The sequence below is a fragment of the Homalodisca vitripennis genome, chromosome 7 (genome assembly GCF_021130785.1).
Source record: "Homalodisca vitripennis isolate AUS2020 chromosome 7, UT_GWSS_2.1, whole genome shotgun sequence".
In the NCBI taxonomy this organism is placed as follows: Eukaryota; Metazoa; Arthropoda; class Insecta; order Hemiptera; family Cicadellidae; genus Homalodisca; species Homalodisca vitripennis.
This window is the reverse complement of record NC_060213.1, coordinates 97,528,633-97,553,041: the sequence shown is the minus strand read 5'-3', so window position 1 is coordinate 97,553,041 and position 24,409 is coordinate 97,528,633. Positions and strand designations below refer to the sequence as shown.

At 32.0% G+C, this 24,409-nt stretch overlaps 1 protein-coding gene across 1 annotated transcript in view; it reads left to right on the top strand.

Moving 5' to 3' along the window:
• Positions 1-23,128, top strand: part of LOC124366083 (protein melted) — a 58,924-nt gene extending 35,796 nt beyond the window's left edge. The window contains exons 17-18 of the mRNA XM_046822314.1: positions 10,811-11,080; positions 14,054-23,128. Of these exons, the coding sequence (XP_046678270.1) occupies positions 10,811-11,080; positions 14,054-14,296 (513 nt within the window). The 3' untranslated portion in view covers positions 14,297-23,128. The remainder of the gene's footprint in view (positions 1-10,810; positions 11,081-14,053) is intronic.
• The last annotated feature ends 1,281 nt before the right edge of the window (positions 23,129-24,409 follow it).

Below are 24,409 nucleotides of genomic sequence, written 5' to 3'. Positions count from 1 at the left end.
CAAAAATATACATAAAGTTTCTTAAGAATAAAGCTAGTACCACTACGCTGCCAGTAATGTGGGTTAGCTGCCATGTAAATTAAATTCAAAGTAATAATACAACTTGTTGTGAGTTCAGTTCCACAATAAACAATTTTAATAAAAAACAGCCAGAATGCCACTCTCTGGGCGCCTAATATAAATACCTATAATACTATACAATACAGAGATGCAGAATATCATACACAATATCACTGACAGAATAAAAACGTAATAGTATCACAACAACCTAAAATAAAAAAGGTAAAACGAGTAGGATCAAGTAGGCCGACATACACAACATAAGAACAAAAAATAGTAAATAAAACTAACCAAAGAAACAAAAAGATTAAATTTTTTAACTTCTCAAAAAAATAGATAAGAGGAATACGTACAACACACAACAGGAGCATTTACTTTAGGTAACAAAATTAAACAAAATTGTATTGTTGTTTGCCAAAAAGCCATTGTTTTAACTTACGAAGAAATAATTTTAAATTGTTTATGATCTTTTATTTCTGTAGGTAAAATGTTAAAAAATTTTTGGTCCAGAATAGAGGAAACACTGTCTAAAAAAATTCTTTGTTGACTTTAGGAATTCTAAAGATTTTACGACTTACATTTCCTTGTGTCATACCTCAAAGAATGTGTTCCGTCATTTCCACTTCTCATGGTAGAATAATTTTAGAACCTTAAACACATAAAGGTGTTGTATAGGTAAGATTTGTAGTTGGCAATATAATGGAAAAAGAACTGTCCTCCCCGTGGTTTTTTATTTAAAATTATACGTATTATATGATTTTTGAAAAAACTCTTAACCCTAGCCATTAATGTTTTTATACGAACCTCCCCAACAAATTAACCCGTATTGCAACCTAGATTGAATTAAAGAAAAGTAGAGTGTTCTTAATAAATTTGGATCACATAGGCGTCTCAAAAAGTAGAAAGTTCTTAGCGTATGCGAAATTTTTCGATGAAGAGTAAGAGTATTAAGGGAGTATGTATCGCCGCCTCCAGTTTAATTTGTCCATCCAAAATTAATCCTAGCGAATTTAAGTCAAAAATAAAATTATCTACCCTCTCAATATTCAAACAGTCCCCAGTTAACCTTAGTGCCATTTTTATTATTTCTATTTAAGAGTCGAGTGGTATTTTGTTTGGTAATCGGATATTTGAAAAGCAAAATAAAATTCTCTATAGCCCAAAATTTATATGTACTTCGTTTTTTTTTTTTTTTTTTTTTTTTTTTTTTTTTATTTTTTTTTTTTTTACGTTAATTATCAAAAAATTAGAGGATGTAACATACACCAGTTCTGTACTAAATCTAAAATCCAGTGATTTATTTTTAAACGGTACAAGGGGATTGTGAGTCCTTCGTCTGAATAGAAAAAGTGCGATATCAGTACTGCAAACGGCATTAACCGAACCAGCACCAGCAAAGGGCTGATTCAAGAAGGTCGTTTATAAAAACTAACTAAGAATAACGTTGCAGACATTACAGATAGCCTTGAGGGACACCTGGTCCTTAATAAGCAAAGGTGGACTTAAATTATTTGTAACTCTCACCTGTTGGTATCTATTCGTAAGGAAACTCTTATAAAACCAAGTTCAGGGGAACGCCTCTAATGCCAATTGATTCCCAGTTTATTTTTTTAGCACGTTGTGATTAACAGAATCGAACGCTTTTTCGACAAATCAATGAACAAACCAGTCACTTTTTTGTTTTCATTTAGGCTACTGTAAATTCTGTTTTTGTTAACGTTAATAATGATAGCGTCTAACAATGGATTTTACCCCTTTATGAAATCCATAATAAATGATGGTATTTAAAACAATATTTCTATTTAGGTAATTTTAACAGTCCCTAACAATAAACTATTTTTTTCAAATGGATCCTTGCGAAAATACAGAAAGACAGACTGATAGGCCTGGATTTAATCCAATTTAATAGATTTTTCTTTTTTTGAATAAGGGAACGACAATACTTTGTTTCTCAATTTTGAATGGTAAATATATACCAGTGTACAAAACATAAATTAAATTAGGTTTGTTAACCATTTCGTGACTTCGAATAAATTATACTAAAATTTTTTGGAACTCACAAGGACTGGATATTTTTCCCAATGCTTCCGTGTAAGAACAGTGCACTTTGCATAACACTTACTGTAATAACATGCTATGAAATATTATAAATGTACCTTAGTATATTCATTGTTATTGAATGAAACACACAATTACTACGTTTTTTTTTAATATAGCATTACATATTTACAACTTATTTACAAATGTTTAATTTATACGTTCTTTAGAAGCTGGTTTGGGTCCTGAAATACTATCAAAACATGAATGTTTCCCCAGATGAAGTTGGAACATGAAAATGTTTACATTGGTACAACTGTTTCACTTCTTTTCCCCTGTAAAGGCACAAACTTTACATTTTCTTTGGGGGGGGGGGCCTGGCTTGGTTGTTGGAGGGTAATCTTTATCAATAAAAGTGCCCCCAAAACTTTCCTTGAAGGGGGGAGGTGGTGTTTCTCCCACAAGCCGGAGGAGCGCCTACCAAAGGGGTACCTTAAACCCTAAAGGTTTCGTCTCAGGGCTGAATTGAAAACACAATGTGATTCCAGTGCAGTTTTCTTCTACACTGCCTCAAAATTATAGGATTTATCCGATGGATTTGCTGGTAAAACGCATTGTATTAACCATTATTTCGTCCAACAATCCACGTAAAATCACAAAGCCTAACCGGTGGCGTTTATATCGTCACTTTCATTATCACTGCTGTCATCGTTTGTACCATCAGACATTCATTATTTTTCATTGTATCAAGTCATCTGTTTTCACTGTCACTTTTCCCTCATATACACCACTTTCATTCTAAAACATTAGCAACGTAAGCCGCAAAAATCATCGAATTTATAGGAAACACATCCTTCCGGTCGCGGAGACGCCATCCTTGACTGTTTTACAAACGAAAAGAAAGCTATTTTGTGCCAAGATGAAGATTTCGAGGCAATAATCTGATTTTTTCCAGTCAACGAAGAAGAAAGATAAACAATAGACTGAGAATATTGAGAACAAAATATGCAGCAAATGTGAATGCCTCAGCGATCTATCTAGGCAATATATTCAACTACGTTCGTGTCCCGTGTTCCTTCGGACGGGGCGCTGCCCGTCTTTAGTCCGTTGTGCCGCGCGAAGTGATTCAGGACGGTAAACTGCCCGTCCAATTGTCATGAATGGTTAAAATCGGGGCAATATTATTTTATATTATTTATTGAAAGTAATAGGATTTTTACTTGATACAAACAGAAAATGAGTCGTGTCCATTGAACGTTTTGTTTTTTCAAGTGTTTTATAACAGACATAACAACCGTCTCCATTGCAGGTTGGTCATAAAGAATGAATACGATAGCTCGAATGTAGGTGGACTGTCGCAAGAAAAGCTGTATACTGTAAAAAGTGACACTGGTTTTGTCTGACCTTTCGATAATCAGCTGAATTCGATAAAGTGTTTATTTATAATCTCGGGGCTACTACAGCTCTCACATCCAGGTCACAACAGTGCCATTCCATTTATCTAACCATAACCTTATCAACAGTTTTGTTTATATTCCTTCCTGTCAAGGCTATTTATAATTTTCCATTGTTGAGCAGAATCTCCACTACATGCGCTAATTTTGTTAGTGTAAAATGTTGCATTTTCATTACGAAAGTCTGTTTCATTTTTTAAAATTATTATGCAAAATCTGTATATTTAATATTTTTTAAAAAAGCACTGTCATAAGGTCCCTATTCTAAATGTTCTATGTAACTTTCCTTCTTGTTTCTATTTTATTAATTAACTGAAGTGTGATCCAAGGACTGGTAAGTTTTGCTTTACTTAATTTACTATTTCCATTACTGCATGCACTGCTGCTACTGATAACATCAGATAAAAATATAATAATAAATACCTATATAAAAGTATCGTAGCTTGAATCTACATCCCTGGATCGACAAACAATCACCCCAATTTTTGTATTCATTAACTTATGTTTTTAACCATATTATAGTCTATATTAATCTCCTAAAAAAATTTATTTTTGTTTTGTTTTTCATGCATATTACTTAAAGTACAATTTTCTACTAAACTAAGACCTAACATACAGTGATCGGTGTATACCATTATCAAACACATTACTTACTAAATATATCTAAACTTCTGTTTCTTAAATAAAAATTGTGGTCAAATACAAGAGCTGGAAATACTTGATATTCGTGTAGGTGAATTAACCATTCGAAAAAAATCCAAAAACTGTCCATTAGGCTCAAATAATCTTGTGTATTTCCCGTTATTATCCAGTATATTTAGATTATATATATCGCCTATATATATTGTATCATTATTCAGAAGAGGCAAGATATTTGCTAAGTCATCAATGAATTCACTTTCTGAGTACTTCTGTAATCTATTATAACATAATAATCTAAAAAAATAACTCTAAACAGCTTACATTTAGAGACAACAAAAGTCAGCAGTAACCATATCCATTTCAACCTTATCAACTACCAAAAACCATTTTTTTTTTTTTTTTTCAACATAGCACACTACTCCACCCAGGATCATATATGTGTTGTTACATGAAGCAAAAAATTGGTTTAACCCTGGTAATATTATAGAGATGGAGTTTCGTCACTTCCGGGGGATCCAGACTTCCACTCAAAATAATAAAATCTAATTTGTTCTGAATTTGGCTAATTTCTGCAAGTAGAGTATTAAAGTTTTTTCTAAGGCTTCTTATGTTTTGGGGCGTTGTATATTATATTGAAGCCTGATTTTTTTTATTGGCACCAAGAAGTCTTTAAGAGACCATATTATAATCCTGATTGTTTGTATCCAAACATCAACAGTTAGTGTAAATATTAGTGGAACTTAATAAGTAGTAACAATATTCCAGGTTAAAACAAAAAAATAAAGAGCAAAACCCCAGAAGTAATTTATAAGTCTAAATTCTACTTATTAGATAACACACAACATAACATTTAAGCTTACTTGAGTTTTTTCAATGTCATCATTGGTCCCCAACAATCTTCTGGCATTTTTCCTCCCCTTCATTTTATTCCTAACAAAAAAAAAATTTTCCATCTCTACAAATCCAGGCGAACTTGTAGCCTATGTCCTTACATTTTATCTTTAGCTTTGATAAGAACCTTTTGTTTTCCGGGGGACAGTATGATCACTGATGAAGACCCTTTGATCGGGAAAAGTTTTGATTTACCTGTTTAGCACTTAAATTTCTCTTTTCTCTGTATTGTTGGTAATCCCAAAGTGTCCTTTAATGCCTTCCTTTGGAACTGGACTATTATGGATGGTGTTCGCTGCCTGCTGGTATGGACGGTATGCGGTGCGGTGGGAGGAAGCCGAGATATGACTATCTTCCAGCTCTACGCCTATCGTTTGGCTCACATCCTTCAGTATGTCGAGTATGTTTTCATTAGGCGATGATGGTAATCCGCTGATCTCTATATTATTTTTCCTAGTATACTGCTCAAGAGATCTCACTCGGTCTTGTGCCAAAAAAGCTCGTCTACATCAGAGGTTAGGCTTTTGTTTATATTACTTTCAATTGCTCATTTTCTTTCCTTACAAGGCTAGTTCATTTTTAATTTCTTTCATGATTGGTAATTGTAGAGTCTGTTTTATCAGACATAAACTCAACTGATGCACGGAGTATTCACCTTCATCTCCTTTCTTAGGTTGGCAAAAGTTCCTCAGAGAAGATCTTAATTAGGCAATCAGTATCAATGTTTAGGATCAATACTCACTTTAGGTTGGTCAGGTTGAGATGATCTGCCAGATTTTACACTTCCAGTCCTTGTAAGACCTTGTCCTTTCTGCCCTCTAGATCAGTCCTTAATGCAACTTTATATGGAAACTAACCTCACAACCACCGGAGCATATAACCTCACACTATCCATCTTTTGATAGTTGAATCCTATACAGACGCCACCAGAATTGATGACATTTTTATCTTATTTACAGTTATTATCCACTTTAACTCACGTAATAAAACGATATTAGTGAACAAAACTATCAATTGCAGTATATAGAAATGACTGTATTGACGAGCGAGGCAACAGAGCTGTTGGACTGCGCGGCTGCCTGAGCTGGAAACTGCAATGGTGCGCCACATTGTATCGCTCGCTATTGTATACTAGAAAATTTAGCTGTGAAGGTATTCGTTCAGGTGGAACATGGGCCTACTGGGGTATTCATGATGTAGGAACCATAACACGCGAGCAAGATTCCGGGGTGGCAGGGATGATGTCTGAATCATAGTCTAAATAAAGCGGCTCGGGCGAAGCGATTACAACATCCGGGCCATTGTCTAGACTAAACCCGCCAACATGTACGTCTGCATCGATTAGCTGTGTCACTAACCTCAAAAGTATTATAATAACAACTGAGGAAAACACCCAATCAGAAGCGCTAAAAAGCAGAGAGTACACTTATATGAATGATTTTTCAACTTCGACATACAACTGCGATCTGTAGGATATTTATAAAACTTTTGAAAACTCTAAACATAGACCGTTGTTAAAGACTCTTAGTTGACAAGTGAAGACGATCGCCCGATCTATCAGACACTAATAGAACTATTTGGAGGGAAACTTAAAAGCAGATCGCTTTTGCGACCTGAGCTCGTCATCATCGTTAGGCCCGGCCGCTGCGTGACGAGCCCAGCTCGTCAGTGATCCGCAATGGGTTAAACAACGGATTAGGTGTTCTTGAGATAACTCACCATCCTTGTCCAAAGTTTCAAAGTGCTTCCAAATATATGTTTTTGGGGATGGGTAGTTTCTACTAATCTACAGAATGTAGTTATTTTACTGTCCTGTGTTAGCTGAAGATTATTTTATCATATGTATGAAACTTTGGACAAGGATGGTGAGTTATCTCAAGAATACCTAACCCGTTGTTTAATCCTTTGGTTACCTGGAAAATTTTAATTTATTTTCTGAGGAATACCAGTGATATCTACTTGGGAACTACCGAGGAATACTGGAGCCATTCTAGGCCATTTTGCACCTGTAAGTTCCTTATTATTTGGTAAAAATTCATGATTAAAAAAAAATTGTTCAAGAGGAAATTCTTTAGCACCACAAATAATAATAATTACATGAAAAAAATAAAACTAAAAAGTTATAATACATAATTTTTATTTTATTTTATTTTATTTACATGCTATAAAACAGGATTTACCCTAATAACATTATAGCAGTTCAAGAAAAATTACAAAACAGACATCAGTGGTTTGAGTTATAGCTCAGTCCATAGCACAATTCTTCACGTTTGGCTTTACTTTACATTTCTTACAGTAACTAGTGTAATATCATAAATATACTATAATAACAATGTAATAAATATAATATAATAACAGTGCAATAAATATAATATAATAACAATGTAATAAATATAATGTAATAACAATGCAATAAATATAATATAATAACAATGCAATAAATATAATATAATAGTAATAAATAAATAACTAAACACCAACCCACATAGAGAACAAAACAGCCCGGGGAGAAACCTATGGAGAACGTTGACCTACGGATCTCATGACAACAATGGCTTAATCTTTTTTTTGAAAACATTCAAGCTGTCATGGTGAATGTCAATGTCGGACCCACCCAAGAGTATTGTATTATAAGACCTCATCATCCTCAACAGAGGAAAGAATGCACGCGTCGCAGTGCGTGAATAGGGCAAATGAAACAAACATTTGTTCCTGCTGTTGAAGTTTGGCACTCGATAACTGAGGACTCCCAAACAGTTCGCGTCGTCCACCCGACCCCGGACCAGGCCCCAGAGATACACCTGCGCCAGGACGCGTCTCCTCCTACTCAGACTCTCCAGCCCAAACATTTCTAATAACTCAATGTATGGCACTAAATATGTATATATATTAAAGCATTTATAATATAAATATCTCAAAAATCTTTTTTGAACTTGTTCAATCTTGACGCCATGACTGTACTCCATGTTTATGTCAATAAAGATCATTTGTATTGTATTGTATTGTACAATCAGTTCTTCGTGAATTAAATGCATTGGATTCCATACAATGACGGCGTTCTCAAGTCTTGACCTGACTAAAGATGTGTACAATGTGATAAAAGACCTGATGTTTTTAAAATTGACCCCCTGTCTTATTATAAACTCCAACATACGACTAGCTGAATTGACACAATTTTCTATGTGACTGGAAAATGATAAATCACTACTAATTACAACACCTAAATCTTTTATTGAATCAACTCTTGCAATTACTTCGCCATTTAAGTTATAATTTTTTATTATACAGTTTTTTGACCTGGTAAATGACATCACATGACATTTAGAGACATTAAATCTCAATTTATTAAGAACGCTCCAGTTATTAACATTATCTAGGTCAGATTGTAATATTTCCGTATCATTTACTGAGGATATATGATAAAACAGTTTCAAATCGTCCGCAAATAACAGAGCATTTACAGATTTTACAAAGTCACACAGATCATTGATCATTATTGTAAATAAACATGGGCCTAAATTTGACCCTTGTGGTACCCCAGATTGTACTAGAAAAGTGGAAGACAAATAACCTTTATAATAGACAAACTGTTTTCGATTTATTAAATAGGTATGAAAAAACTTAATTAGATTATTCGATAAACCATAAAAATGCAATTTTTTTAATAAAATCAAATGATCCACCTTACCAAAAGCCTTAGCCAGGTCAAGATATATTGCATCAGTCTGAACCGATGAGTCCAACCTTGAAGAGACATAGTTTGTAAAATTTAATAAGTTAGTGTTAATAGAGCGGCCAGGCAAAAACCCATGTTGACCAGGTGATAATATTGATTTAAAATAGTTATACAAATATTTGTGAACTATACTTTCAAATATCTTAGCTGGTGCCGATAACACTGCTACTGGTCGGTGGTTCACAATCTGTGATTCCTTCCCGCTCTTAAAAATTGGAGTTATTTTTGTCAACTTCCATTGATCAGGAAATGTATTAGATTTTAAAACTAAATTGTATAAATAAATCAGTGGTTGAGTAAAAACATCTGCACACCCTTTAAATATATACTGAGGCAACAGATCAGGACCCGCAGTGCTCTTAGATTTCAACTTTTCAATAGCTAAAGTGACATCTTGCTCTGTAACCCGGTCCAGAGCTAAATGGCCCGCACCCACCATGGTCGCCCCTTCCATTGCCAACTCTACTGTAGGCTCTACTGTATATTTATTATAAACAGAACTAAAATAATCTTTAAAGCCATTAGATATCAAATTACCATTATCAAGTTGCAAACCATTATACTCCATTACTAGCAAATTTTTTCTTGCCGATTTTTTATTGTTTACAAACTTCCAAAATTGTTTATTGTCCGCAACTATGTTATTTTCAGCCTCTATAGCGAAATTTTCGTAGGCAACTTTAATATCTTTTTTAATTTTTGACCTTAAATTTGAAAATCTAACATAATAATCCTGCCTACCAGAGCGTTTATACTTTTTTCGAAACTTTTCTTTTAATTTTAGATCTAAAATAATTTCCTTAGTAAACCAAACAGGAAACTTACACACTTTTGATTTTTTACAAGGACAAGTGTTATTAATAACCTTATATACTTCTTTGTAAAAATAATCTAGAGCAACATTAACATCATATAACAGATACAACTGAGACCAGTCAATTGTTGCCAAACCACGAGACAACTCAAGGAAATCTGCCCGGCGATAACAATAGCCTGGCTCGTCAATCGACCTTGACCCACACGTTTGTTGTACCGCGATAACACACTCCACCTCTATCGCAGGATGATAAGGATCCTCCACCACCAGCGGGTCCAAACATCGACTCACCTCGGTATTCTCTATGTTTGAAATAACTAAATCTAAGGTTTTATTTTGAAAGTTCAAAATGTTATTTTTCAGTTGTAAATTATGAGTATTTAGAAATATTAATAGTTCTCTACATAATCTATCCCCCATTGTTAAGTTATAATGTCTTCCAAATATCGGTAAATTAAAATCTCCTAATATTTTTACACACGAATTATTAATGATATTGTTATTCTGTAATCTATCATAAAAAGTTTGGTATGTTAGTACAGATGCTCTAGGCCTTATATAAACAACACATAAATATATTGATTTTCCTGCAATACTTGACAACTTTATCCATATATTTTCACAGTCTGGTAAGTCGACTTCAAGGCTATAAATTCTTTTACAAATGAAATTAGCTTTTACTGCTATTAAAACACCCCCTCCACTTGACATCCCAGTAACATGTACTTGTCACAAAAGTCATGTACTTATAATGGACTTGTCACAAAAGAAGAATGTTTTTCCATTTTGTATTAGGAAAACATTTAAAAAAATATTCTTCAGCATAAAACAAATAACTGTTATGCAATTGTCAGTGTTTCTCGACAGTTACAGGGGCGTTCGATTAACAAGACGTTAGTGTTTCTCTGCATTTTTCAAATGGTCCGATACCCGGGCATTAGTATCTAAATGGTATTTTTTAGAGCTGGTACAGTTGTAAACTGCTAAAGCTTTGTTTCATATTTTTGGATTGCATAATAGGCCCTTGAGATTTAAATTCGTAGTAATTGGTGTACTCTAAATTAAAAAGAAGATAGTTCTTAAGGACTTAATAATTTATATTAACTTAAAATAGTGGAATTTTTCCATTACTCTTGAATTTAATTAATTGTCATTTTATTCATGTTTGTTTAGGACCAAGAGGCAGTTTTGAATGAGTTACGACATACAGGATTCTGTGATGTATTTTCGCATGTGGTCCAGACCAATGCCAAGGGTGAATCCACCAACGTCTGGGGATGCTTCTTGTGTAACCACCCAGAGCGAGCTGTGGGTTTCCTACAGGATAGCCAGCCGGTCATTGAGGGTCAACTGAAGGAGAAGAAAGGGCGTTGGAAGATCTTCCGGCGGTGGCGGACTCGGTACTTCACTCTCAGCGGGGCCCATCTTTCCTACAAGGGATCTGTGAGTGGATTTTTGTCTTTACCTAACCTATTTTTAAAGTCAGTGTTTGTATCTTTATTGGTCAGCAAGTGTTGTTAAAGTGAGCAATTATTTTCCTGCTGCCCAGAAATGTAGTGGATGGGCTATTTTATTTTTCCATCTGTCTGTCTAGGGACAGCCTATATAACTGGGTTTATTATATGTGGTAAAGTACTGTAATGTTGGTCCAAGGGTGGGACTTTACTGGCAATATTTGATTATTAGTTCTTACTTTTGTTCAAACAGTTTGGACGTGTATCTTTTTTTGCAAATATTACAAGATAGATTTGTTTAGATGTTTTTAAGGTATTTTGATAAAAAACCAAAAATTTTGTTAGAAAAAGCCTTAGCGGTAAAAGGTTTTTATTTGATAGAACTAAACATGAAGTAATTTAATAATGAAACTAAAAACTAACATCAGACTAATACCTAATATCCAATATCTTAAGTTCTTGGGCAAAAAATAGTGACAATATGCTTTTCTTTGCGGAGCTGGTCTTGTCCTGTTATTTTCATTTCTCTCCTTTTTTTAACGAATATTCTATTTTGATTGCTAATGAAATCATCATTTTTAATGTTTTGTGATAGTGATTTTGTATTTTTTTAGTGTCCAGTCATCTCATAATTTTCGAAATTAACCCAAAGCTTCATATTTACAATAATATTCTTCCTTAATTACTATTGTTAGCTTCTGTTGCTGTCTTCTTCCCACTCTGTTGATTGGCTGGTAAAGAACTTATGGCCTCTCACAGAAAAGTGATTATTATTTCAGTCAAATCTGAATTCGCAGTACCCAGATAGCACATAAGAGGATGTACAACAATATTATTTTTGTTCTGGGAATCGCAACCAACACAAAAAAGGTGTAATCACTTAACTGAATTGAGATTTGTTGATTCTAGGTAGTGAAACAGGGCCGAAGAAATTTCTGTAGACCCACGACCAGCCATGTCTTCAGTCCATGTATAAAACAAAGCATTTGTCGTTGACACATCAGTAACACGTAGAGCATAGAAACTCAATTGTTGCATATAATTTGTCGATGCTACCTGGATCGGAGTTATGAGCAATGGCTGCACATGTTGTATATCGAAGCAAAGTGTAACTTCAATATCGCTTTTTTCCCTCATGAAGTCATAAAAAATGTTGCCCTTAATTTGTGTACTCTTTTCTTGAGAATTAGCTAATTAGTTTGCTAGCATCCTTTTCCGAGGAAGCTTTTATTTTATTAGTCTGTATACTTAATCAAATGTAGAAACTGCAAATGTCTGATGCTGATGATCAGAACCCTATGTTAAATTTTAAAAAAATTATCTGAAACATTGACTTCTTCGCTCTGAACTAAAAGTCTACTGTGTCACTTTAAAGTTTCCTCAACTTGCTCATATTACAGTCATTGTGTAAATATATGTTTTGATTTATTTCTGTTATAGTGACTCACGTACTTTCAGATTTTTTACAAAGGCTCGGACAGAGTTTTTCTTAGCAATGGATTTATTACTTACTCTATCTCCTCCACGGGTTTCTTGTAAGATTTGGCCTTTGAACATCTTTTCTGTTATCTTTTGCAATATTTTTACTTTATACGTGTCACATGCATGAAAAATGTTTTGAAAACCAGAATCATGGTCTTGGATTTGTTGATTAGGGTATAGTTTACAGTGTATTTATGGGAAGGAAACAGGATTTTTCCAGACATTTGCCATCGTTCAGTGAAACAAGAAATCAGTAACACTACGTTTCGAGATCTGCAATCTGATCTCTTCTTCAGGTAAAGAACTAACCTAATACATCATGTATTTATGGGGTTTGCTAAAAGCTGTTCCATGTATAGGTCTATGCCCATTTTACATTGCCAAAATGCAACATTGCTGCTATTTTTGAGTCTTGGATAATTCTCAAATAAAGATCTAATACTTTAATGTATCATTAGGTTGTACCTCAGACTAGCAGATACCAGTTGCTGCAATAAAAGAAATGTGAACTGGAGCTAAATTCTACATTCAAATTGAATCAACCCTTCCTACCATAGCTATGTTACTTGTTTTTATCATCTCCTTCAAAACTGTTGTGATCTCAGACATTTTCATCTTAGAATTAGGTGAAAATCACCAGGTGCTTAATGAGACCTTTAGAAGCTCCATCTTTATGTGATTTATGAAACAAGTCCTGTAAGGAACTGGCAAGTATTTTTTTCTTGCAGTCTAGCATAACAGATAATTATACCAGATTCAGCTGAACTCGAAACAAAGTACCCAATGTTTGTACAGCACTAGCACTTGAATTAATTGTATACTGCAAGATCATGTGACTATACGTACTAGTATTATAGCTGGCAGTGATGCACGCATTGCTCAGCAGTATTCTGGAGCTGAGGGCTTGTCAGCACCTTATTTTCTCTTATATTGTGACCCTCATTCAAATCCTTCTGTTACTCACTAGAATGCTAATTTGTAATTTAAAAATGCCTTTGTTACTAGGGTGGTGTTGGTACTTATTTTTTATTTGATATATTACAATTATTTTCTTTGAAAGTTTTGTATACGTTTTAGTTTTTTTCCTCTTCTGGACCTCTATGCTCTGCAAAACTTATTCTTAAATTGCAATCTATGATTTTAAATGTGTAGTATGTCTCAGTTAAGTGTACATATTTAGTGCTTTAAAATTTGTGCTGCCATATTTTCAGCTTTTAAGTGTGTTCATTTGATTTTATTTTAAAAGATCTGCATGTTTTGTTAAAACTTAAATACTTTAAACGTTTTTAAAGAGAGTATTTTTTATATCAAACGGATAAATTTTAGTCCTTTTTTTAGTAACTTAAATGAGTGTTAAAAATACATGAGCTGAAGTGATCAGCAAAACAGGAAAGCAGATTTATTTGATGTATGTGATGTGAAAATGAGTTTCAGAACACTATCAGACTAGAAAAAGTACTTAAAACTTGAATGCTTACAGAAGGATGACAAAGAGGTGACTCCGATCGACGTGCACCAGATACGAAGTGTGAAGGTCAGTAGAGGAGCACGAAATATCCCGAAAGCATTTGAGATCTTCACCGGTGACCACTCTCTGATCTTGAAGCCGAAGGGAGGTAAAAACGCAGAAGAATGGGTGCAGTGTCTGTCCGTGGTTGTTGCCCACTCCCAGGCTAAAGATGCCCCGACCAGAGGCTCCAGTCTAGTGCGAACGTCTGTCTGACAAACGAATTACGACAGGAAGTTCCCATACCACGGGTCTTTTCTTGAACGAATTTTGTAAATGAGTAAAACGAAATTTCATATATTTCTATTGAGTGAATTTTATTGCTGATTATGTAAGTAAATCGTTTAATTTTCTTTTGTATACAACAAATCCACACAGTGTAACATAATTGGCATGAAACTATTTGTTACAAGTTGTTTTTGTAAAAAAAGATGAAAGTGAAATTATAAATTACGATTTATACAAAAACTATAAAATCCACATTATGCAGAAGTGTATCAGATACGTCACAAATTCATTGTCATAGTCAAAAAACTAAAAAGGCAATAACATCTCAAGCATTGTGGGCCAAATATAGTGAGACAACTTTTCCTCAATTAATGGAGATGGTTTCATTTATATGTAGTGTTGTCTAACTGGAATTAATAAATTTAGTAATACTGACAGAGAATATATGTATCATTGAGTCAGTATTTTTGGTCTGTGATTATATGGTAAATACTGATTGGATATTAAAACTCAATTTCTCACACTTAGTACGTGTTCAATATTAAAAATAAGATTTCTTATGCATGGAAAATGGCTCATCATCTTTGATATGGAAACATACAACAGTCATCATGTAGTAAATATTTCTTCAATCTTGTTAGTCCTCATGGTTCGCATCGCATTTTCCCCAAGGTAAATGAATTTTCAGTGTTTTTGTATTTGGTTTGCAATGAAAATTTACCAATTGTATTTATAAAATATCTATATTAACAAGCAGATGCGTAAGAATAACGTTTGGGAAGAAGCTCAGATCCGTTAGAGGGTAAAACTAAAATACACCTCAAGTCCAAGTTCACACAGGAAGCAGGGTAGCCCTTTGTCTCTAGCCTAATTTTTTGTTTAAAATTCTTTAAGATTGTCTTCTAGTTATCTAGACTGATTTAAAAAAAATGTGATTAGCTTACTTTGTTAATCACTAATGAATGAATAGGTGAGTGATTGTTGGGGTTGGTAAACAAGACTTTATTCCCTTCTGACTTACATGGAAAATGTATACTTTACCTAGTGAGGTCTTGGATGAAAAACTCAATTTTCAATTATTTAAGATGATCTTGAGTTGTGATTGAAATTAGTGACAAAACTTATATACTTCTGTATACCAAATAGATAAACTTCTTTATTTTATATATTCATTAAGAACAGTAATAATTGTTAGACATTTTACATAAATAGTTACAATCTAAGCCTTGAGACTTGCATAGTTGTAGTGAGTTGTTAGTTAGTAGTTTGAGTCTTGATTACATAAAATGTTCATACAGCTATAAAATCATGTTCACCCAAGTATTGTTAAAAGGGGCTTGTGAAACCAACAGAAGATAATTCACTTAAGTAGTAAAAAAGTTTTTTAAATTAAAACAAGTTCAAAGTTACCTTAAAACATTTGCTGAAGAAACTCTTGTACTGAATAGAATGGTCGTTTCACCAGACATTTATGAAGTTCTGTCATCAGTTTCATGTATGTCAGCTTCTTTTCAAATGTGGTAAGGTGGTGAATCGGAAGGGTATACATGATGCATTCCTGGTGTTGTGCTGATGTACATGCGCTCCTTGATAAGTTCTTCCCATAGACATAGGCCTACATGATCTTTTCGTGGATGTAAAGTCCAACAACAGTTAGGATCTTGAGGGTTTTAAACGATTTTCTACAACTGTCCGTATTCTGGAGCCCTGCTATGGTTCTGACCACTTCTTTTGGCAGTACAAGGATTCTTTGTAGATTTGACATTGATGTAACACCCCAGACAGCCAGGCCATCCATATCTTACATGGAATTAAAAAACTGCAATATCCCACTAGTGTAGTGTTTGAGTAGCAGGTAGTCTTTATGCACCTTAATGCGTAGAGGCTGGTGTTAAGCTTCTTACTGAAGGAGGCCATGAGAGGTTGGAGTCAAGCGTGATACCCAAAAAATTGGTTTCATTTACAAAGTCAATATCGATAAGGCAGGGTATTTGTTCTGCTCACCTTCTAAATGTTATTTGTGTGATCTTTGAAGGATTTACCACCAGGTCCTTTCCGTAACAGTAGCAGAATATCATGTTTATAGTGTGATGCAAACTTCACTAAGCAGCAAAGTGGTATCATCAGGAAACATCAACGTTTTGCAAGTGTCCTGTAAATACTGAGGCATATCATTAGTGAAAAGAATGAGTAGGACGGGTCCCAAGACAGAACTTAGGGGTACTCCACAAAGTACTGAGAAAGATTAGATTGTATTGATTTTCATACCCGATTCTCTACACATTTCAGTTCCACCAAGTGACTGAGAACCTTCCAAATAGCTCTTAAACCATTTTTTTTGCGAAGTTTGTTACATCTAATGCATCGAACTTCTCTAAGGTTATGGCCTAAACAGTCAAAGGGTACACCAGTTGTTAATTCTCTAGCTTCTAGGTTGTCAGCAATTGTCTCTATTAGATCAATGATAACTGAGCTTGTAGACCGCCCTCTGATGTAATCATGTTGGGAATCTGTGACAAGGTTATGCTATAACGTGGATTTGTATACTTTATATATTCTGCATTTCACATGGACACAACCAAAGAGGGCTTTTTCATTTCACACTCATTACATGTTGAACCAAATCCCATCCATTAGCTGTGAACTATCTTCTTAGGTATACTTGTATACTGTATACCACAGGTGTGTATGCCATTTATTCTTACTAGTATAGATTTTTCAGCGTAAGAAATTAAAGTTGTTAAGTAAATAAAACAAGTTAACTGTGTGGAATAATAATTGTTTGTTAAGTCTTCACCTGAACAATTAAATGCCGTCTTTTTAGGTCACCGCGAGTGGTTTTTGAAACTTGGTACAACTTAATGTGATAAAGGAGTGTTTTAATTTTCTTATATTCATTGTTATGTATATGAAAGTATTTTGTATAGTTTTAGAGACTTTTTAGTGCAGTTTTTATGTGATCATTCATGGTTTGCCCACAAGTAGAAAAATGTCACTTAAAAGTGACAGTAACGTAGCAATTCAAACCGTTATTTCAGTACATTTTAAACATGTATTTTGTTTGTACTTTTTTTAGGTTCTCCTTTTTTGTCATCAAGCATATTTTTAGACATATTGTAAAACAGCTACAACTTTTAAAATTTGTATATTTGTGTGAGGTACTTGTCTAAATGTCTGATGAACATCCAGTAGTAAATATTAAATTTTGTAAAATGTTACAAATTGTTATTGAAAATTACATTTTTTACCATTGAAGAGACAAATTCATACATTGATCATTACTGCAGGGTACAGCATATTATGTAGTATAAATCTAACAGTACATGTAGGTTTCATAAATATATCAGGTTATTATTCCAAAACATTTTAGTAAATACAGTAGAAATATTTGTATTGTTTGGTGTCATTTTAAAAGTTAAGAAGCAAATAGGCACATTAACAAATACAACTGTATATTTTATTATAAGTTATATAAGTATTTTATAAAACTTTAACTTTCTGAGAACGTAATATTTTATTCAGAAAATATAAAACATGAAAATTCCCCCTTTCTTTAGAACTATATCTTATAAAATTGAAAACAATATGCCCTAAAAGAATTGATTGTTGAATGTTATACATTATAGAGTTTTTGTAAGAAATAAATTTTATGTAAAGTTGATAATTTTATGTTTTAGGATGAAATATTGTATGTATATAGATATGTTTTTAGTTTAAGGTTTATGTATTGGATTAATAAATACAAGGACAATTTGGAGAGTAACAAATGAGTTTTGTGACAGTTTGTAGAAAGAACAAGGGCTAATTTTTGTACAAAGAGGTGTAGTATTAATTGCACATCCAATTAAGCCTCTAGGAAAGTTCCACTGTCTGTTCATATAAAGTCTGTGTATCACTTTGATTATATATACTTACAAAACTCTAAAAATTACTAATTTATCAGTATAAGCTAACATTTTAAGATGGCAGCTATTTAAATAGGAGCTTTCTTCCCAAAGGAGATTTTTAAATGGTTATTGAAGGATAGTGGTTGCATATGTACGATAAATGAGATTTAGTTTCACGATTTATGAAATTATTATTCATAAAATTTTTGCTAGCAAATATTGAATACTGAAAACAACACAAATATTCCCAACAGAATTAATTTTGAGTGAAGTGATTTTGAACTAATTACTCTTTTTACAAAGCAACAAAAAATATATTTCCACTGAGTTAACTCAAAATGCTCACAGAACCTTGGGTTACTTTCCGAACTGCCCGCTAATGTAGAAGTTAAAAAGTTTAAGTCTGAAATGTTAACTTAGAAGCCCACTTTGAATTTTCTATAACACGATTAGAATAATGTTATAGTTTATTGTAGTATGTAAAATTTTGTTTCATAGAACAAAAATCTTCAATAGATTTAGGTTCTTTGTGATTACGTGTAAGTAGTTCTGAAAAAAGAGAATTCTAAATTGTAATGGACTGGTAATGCATGAGCGCTTCCTTTATAGTACCACCAAATTATTGTAATATACTTTTGAATAAGAAACTATTTTATATATACAATAATTCAATGAAATATGTTTAAGAATAAAAAATGTTCTATTACAAACATGTATTTAGTGTTTACCACCGATGGTTTACAAACTTAAGTAAAATGCTGTTAGAAATACACGAGTGGACTTTTTAAAAATATATATGTAGAATATTATAATATGTGTGACAATAATTGAATTTTAAATTATTCGGATAAGTTTATCAGTGCTGAGCAATCCAGTACAATACAACGATTACCATGTTTCCAAAAGATTTGGGGTTTATTTTTAAAAGTATCCAAAGAGCATAGGCCAAAGTATTTTTACACCCAGTTCAAATTAATGGTTTATAATTTGTTTGTAAATTTGACTGAATATACTATTATGATAATTTGGTATTAAAATATAAATACCTTGTAATATTTTGTACACATCTTTTAGAAACCACGTTTAGATTGTAGATTTCTTATAAACTAGAATGAAATGTGATATTTTTATATATATTCAGGCAAAACATTAATATTGATAGGTGTATGTAAATAATAAAGTTTATTGTTTTTTGTTTTACTTGCCGTGATATTTTTTATAATCATGGTACTCAGAATTTTTTATTAATTTGTTAATTGCTGAATAATTGTTTATTACTTAACTTTAATTACATATCTATTTTTACTGATTGTTATATTTTCTGTGAAGTATTTTTGCACATGACATTATCTTGCCTTTTACTTACAATTATTGGTATATGCAGGTCTAAAAATACAGATAAAGAACAATTAATATTTAGTTTTAATCCTCAATTTACATTTTGCAAAACAATTTATTAACAATTATTTGTGGTCCTATATTTTTCATAAAAATTAAGGAGTTAAAACATTTAAATAAGCAAATTATGATATTCTGTGTTTGCAATATTTAGTTTAAAAATATTAAAATCTAAACTTCACTATATAATTTACACCAGCCTTAAATGCAGTGTAAAAGTTAAATATAAATATATAGTACAAATTTTGTTTTCTGCTTAAAACATTTAAATTATTTACTCATAAAATTAAAAAAAATAAATTTATAAAATAATTGAATCAGTGTTTTGTATAAATCACAAGGCTGAGTATAGCAATATTTTGAAGTATGTATGAATCCTTTAGTTTCTGGGAATTAAATAAATAATTAATCATTGTTTATTGGCTTATTCAGTAATGTATTTAGCTGTCATTATTGTTAGTGTAAATATACTGTGAGAAATATAAAAGAGGAAAGAATTTATTATTGTATATATACTAATTCTAGAACTATGTTATCTCATACAAATTTGAAAAAAATTGAAAATTCTTTTTTTTTTGTTAAAATGATAGATTATTGCCCTATCGTAATGTCCAGAGTCCAGTTTTAATTATTGAGACCAATAATTTTAAAATGTAATATTTTTTGCAATTAAAATAACGAATTTAGAACTTTTACTTTTGTACTATGTATGTCTAACACAAACTCCTAACTCCATCGTTTCTTTTTGTGTTCTTATAAATGGATTTAATTCAAACAATAATTCAATAGTATTATACAATCATTTCCCCTGAACACAAATAAACAAACTTTGCGATTATGTATTGAGTTTGCATTCATTATATTCTCACCACCAGAGTGCAGGAAAACTTTAAAAACATCCGACATTTGGGAAATATGATTCTTCTTTTTTGCAACAATATGAATTTTACAGCAATTGAATACTATTAACTTCTTCCAAAGTTATTTAATGTGAAAGTATTTAAATGCGTCATATTGATGTCACTTCCGCAGCGGCTTAATGTGCTGCATATGCTATGTCTGCCACTTCTAGGGTTAATGGATTTAAATTAGTGTGTAGTTTCTATCATTCACTAATAGTTTAAAAAGTTCTCAGTTCTACAAAACATTATTTTCTAAGTTTTGGATATTTTAGTTATTTTAAATTTGTTTTCAATAAGATGTTATATTATTTTTAATTTTAAAACAATACTTAATACATGGATGTAATTATAAAGTAACTTTTGAAAAGCAATAAGAGTTTCATTGATCAAACTTGAGAATATGAAAAATTTATAATATGACATAGTGTACAAAAAAAAAAGAAAAAAAAATACAATAGAACATTACATCTGTACTATAGACATATTAGTTATTTAGTGGTAGAAGATTTTACAGTCACCATTGCAACAGAACTCTGATTTAGATTCATATAGGCATTGAATGTTGGTCAAGTTTGAAACTTAATTAAGGATTCAGACCAACATAAACCATCATTAAATTTCAAATAATTTGGTGAGAAAGTATATAAACACATTATATATTAGAAAAGCCAGTGCTTACCCATCTAAAATAATTGATAAAACTAATATTGATCTATTTTTCCAATCTGAGTTTTGGTCAGCTCTGGTGGTGTAGTTGGTAAATTCACAAAGCTTTAGCTCCATGAAAATTAAAAATCTGTTTGATGGTTGTCTAAAAACAAAAATTGTTGCACCTAAAAATTGTTCTTTTGAGGTGAATGAAGTGTTTTTTTTTTTACGGAATGTCCAGTCATTAAAAGTCATGTGGTAAATTATTTTTTCCTGACAATTTAAAATTAATGGTTGAAGTTTATGTACGAAAGTGGTTCACAGTTATTAAATTTTAATTGAGTACAAGAAAAACTACAAATAATTAATTATTGTAAATACATATTTTATAACAATATTAAACATCTGGGTAAGCTGGTGGTTTTATTAACAATAAACTCATTGGTCTCTAACCGTGGTTGTAGAATAATATATATATAATTATGCTATAGAAATCATCATGTATTTTGTACATATCTGATCTGTTGATCGTATACCGATAGAAGCTCAATAATTTTAATCCCTGTATTTTATATGTATATAGTTTTATATATTTTGTACCTTTTTTTATTCATTATCTACGTATTTTATTTTGGTGGTTTAAAGGAACCTAGTAAATTTTCTCACTGTTATCTGTCTATCCTACTAAACTTGGTGACACTTTTAAGGTAGTTTGTTATTAATAAATATTTCTATTAGGTTATCACTTCTGGAATGTTAAACATTATGCTGTTGTTTTTAAACTGGCCAACAACAACAGTAGCTTGGCTACTAAGAATTGTCTGAAGTTAATAAAATGTACAACTGTTTCAACCAGCATATCTTTGGAATGAATCGAGTGTTTCAGATTTCAATGTAATAATAATTAGGATTGAGTATTACATATTGAATTATTAGGTTGCTTTGTGTTGCTTATGGTGGAAGTTATTATAAAATGCTTATACAGTTTTACCTTTTATCGGATTGAAAAACAATATGCGAGAAATTTACATTATATATTTGTTTTTAAGGAATAACTTAAATAATCCATACATTTTTAATAAATAGAATTTTTGTATTAATTATGTGTTGTAATGTTTAGTAGATTAAAGATTCCAAAATCATCCATTACACCCCTGAAGGTTTGCGATGTAAAATTAGTTCATGACAAGGAAATTAAAAATGTCCACCAAGTTAATATTAATATTTAACCTTTTGTATTTTTTTTAGTAGTGTAAAATGTCAATTATTTGTCTAGCAATTCTGCACATAATTTTCCTTTTGTGCAAGTAATTTAAGGGTTTAAATAACATCACGGATGTTTTTTGTTAATTTGTGAATATTTACAAAATTTGCTTTACCTAAGATTAGAATAGCCTAAGATTTTGTGTGGTAGCATTAAAACCATAGATGTAATGGTACAGAAATATAAAATTACTGAACACATTCAAGTATTATTTTTTTTTGCCTAAGAAATTGTATTTTTGACCATAAATACACTCCTTTAAAAATTCAAGAAAAATAAATATACTCAAGTTTTAAGAAAAATTAATTCACTCCTCAATTATTCAACAATACAAGTATATTAATAGAAAATGTTTAAATATTAAGAAAACAGGGGTTTTGGATGATGTCCTTGACTGTTTTGTTTTTAACTATTTCATTACCTACAGTACCTACTAGTACAGTATGCCATTTAAGGTTTTAGGGCAGTTTATTTATCTTTTACAATAAAATAACCTGTAGTTCTGTATACAAACATTTCAAAATTAATATTTTACTTATTCACTTTAGTTTAGATACAATATAAGTTAGCCTGATCCAAAAATATTAAAATTTCAATTAAAAAAATATCACAACACGATGTCCTGTCATACTTGTTTTTCTAGATTGCTTACTACCAATAGTTTGTATCTTTCATCATATTGTTTTAAAAAAATTATAAAATACATTATTTTTTTAAGAATTATGAGTGTTTTTTATTCTTATCCTGATGAAATTTAACATTAAATATGAAGGGAATAGGTCGGATCATCATATTTAATCCCATATAATTCGCATCCAGTATTATGTTGGGATTTTTGAACCTTCTGTTGTCTTTTATCATTTAAATTTATATGTCCAATTATTGTGAGCTATGAAGTTGAAAAATAAACTGTTTTGAGCTTGTAACGATTTTAGTTTTGATGGGATTGTTGACTGTACCGTATTTTTAAGCAAACATTATTTATTTCTTTTTAAATTTATCCAAGCTGGTTGACAGGGATTCAACCAATAATCCAAATGGCTGCAGGACAGATAATGTTCCTAGCTCACAGAGGAGCTTTTGTGTCGTAGGGCAGCTGAGGAAGACTAATTATGAACATTTGCTTAGAAAAAGGAGTTCAATAAGAAGCATAGTCAGGTGGGATGGGCAATTGTTGGGTCAGTGATGTTTGGGTAGTGATATTGCCTAGGGCGGGTCGTCCAAAAGTGCCTTAGGTCTCTGCGGAATTGGAGTTTTGTTTTAACAGTTTAATTATTATCATTGTATCTTACAAACATGCAAGTAAATAAATGCATGTAAGTAAATAGTTTCAAATGTACAGAAAGACATTTTAAAGTTACGTTTTTACAAATAATTTTTTTAATACATTTTCATTAACAGTTATATTTCATTTTTTTATTCTGCTCTTATGATGGGATTAAATAAAACTTCATAGTTTATGAATTTTTGTAAAAATCCTTAAAATAGCAAATAAACTAAACTAACCCAAAACAATATTTGTCTAGACTACAATGTTTTAACATGTTCGCAACAATATGGACTGGAGAGTAACAGGGCCTATTATAAATGTGGGTTTGACCTAGAAGTGATGTTACAATAGTGATTTGATACATAATCAAAATTGTTGACTAACCAGAAGGGTGGTTTTACTTTGTCAACAACAACCATGTCCATGTATGTTTACTGTCTCAGGCTGACGGTGTTGAAATACAAGGCCTCTAAGGCCCGAAGAAGAGATTTGGTGATGTGAACATATCATCCCCCATTATTCAACTACCTAACTAGAGGATGGATGGTGTCATCTATTTTCACACAGTCCTATCTGATAGTAGTTGGTACTTTGATACCGACCAATCTACCAGTATCAACACATTGTGAAGATTGTGCTCCAGCACAGTCTTCACAACCTGTGACCTTTTTCTATTCCTGTTCATCCCATCTTCCATCACCACCAGGATCTCTTTGGCTCCCTGCCAGAAGA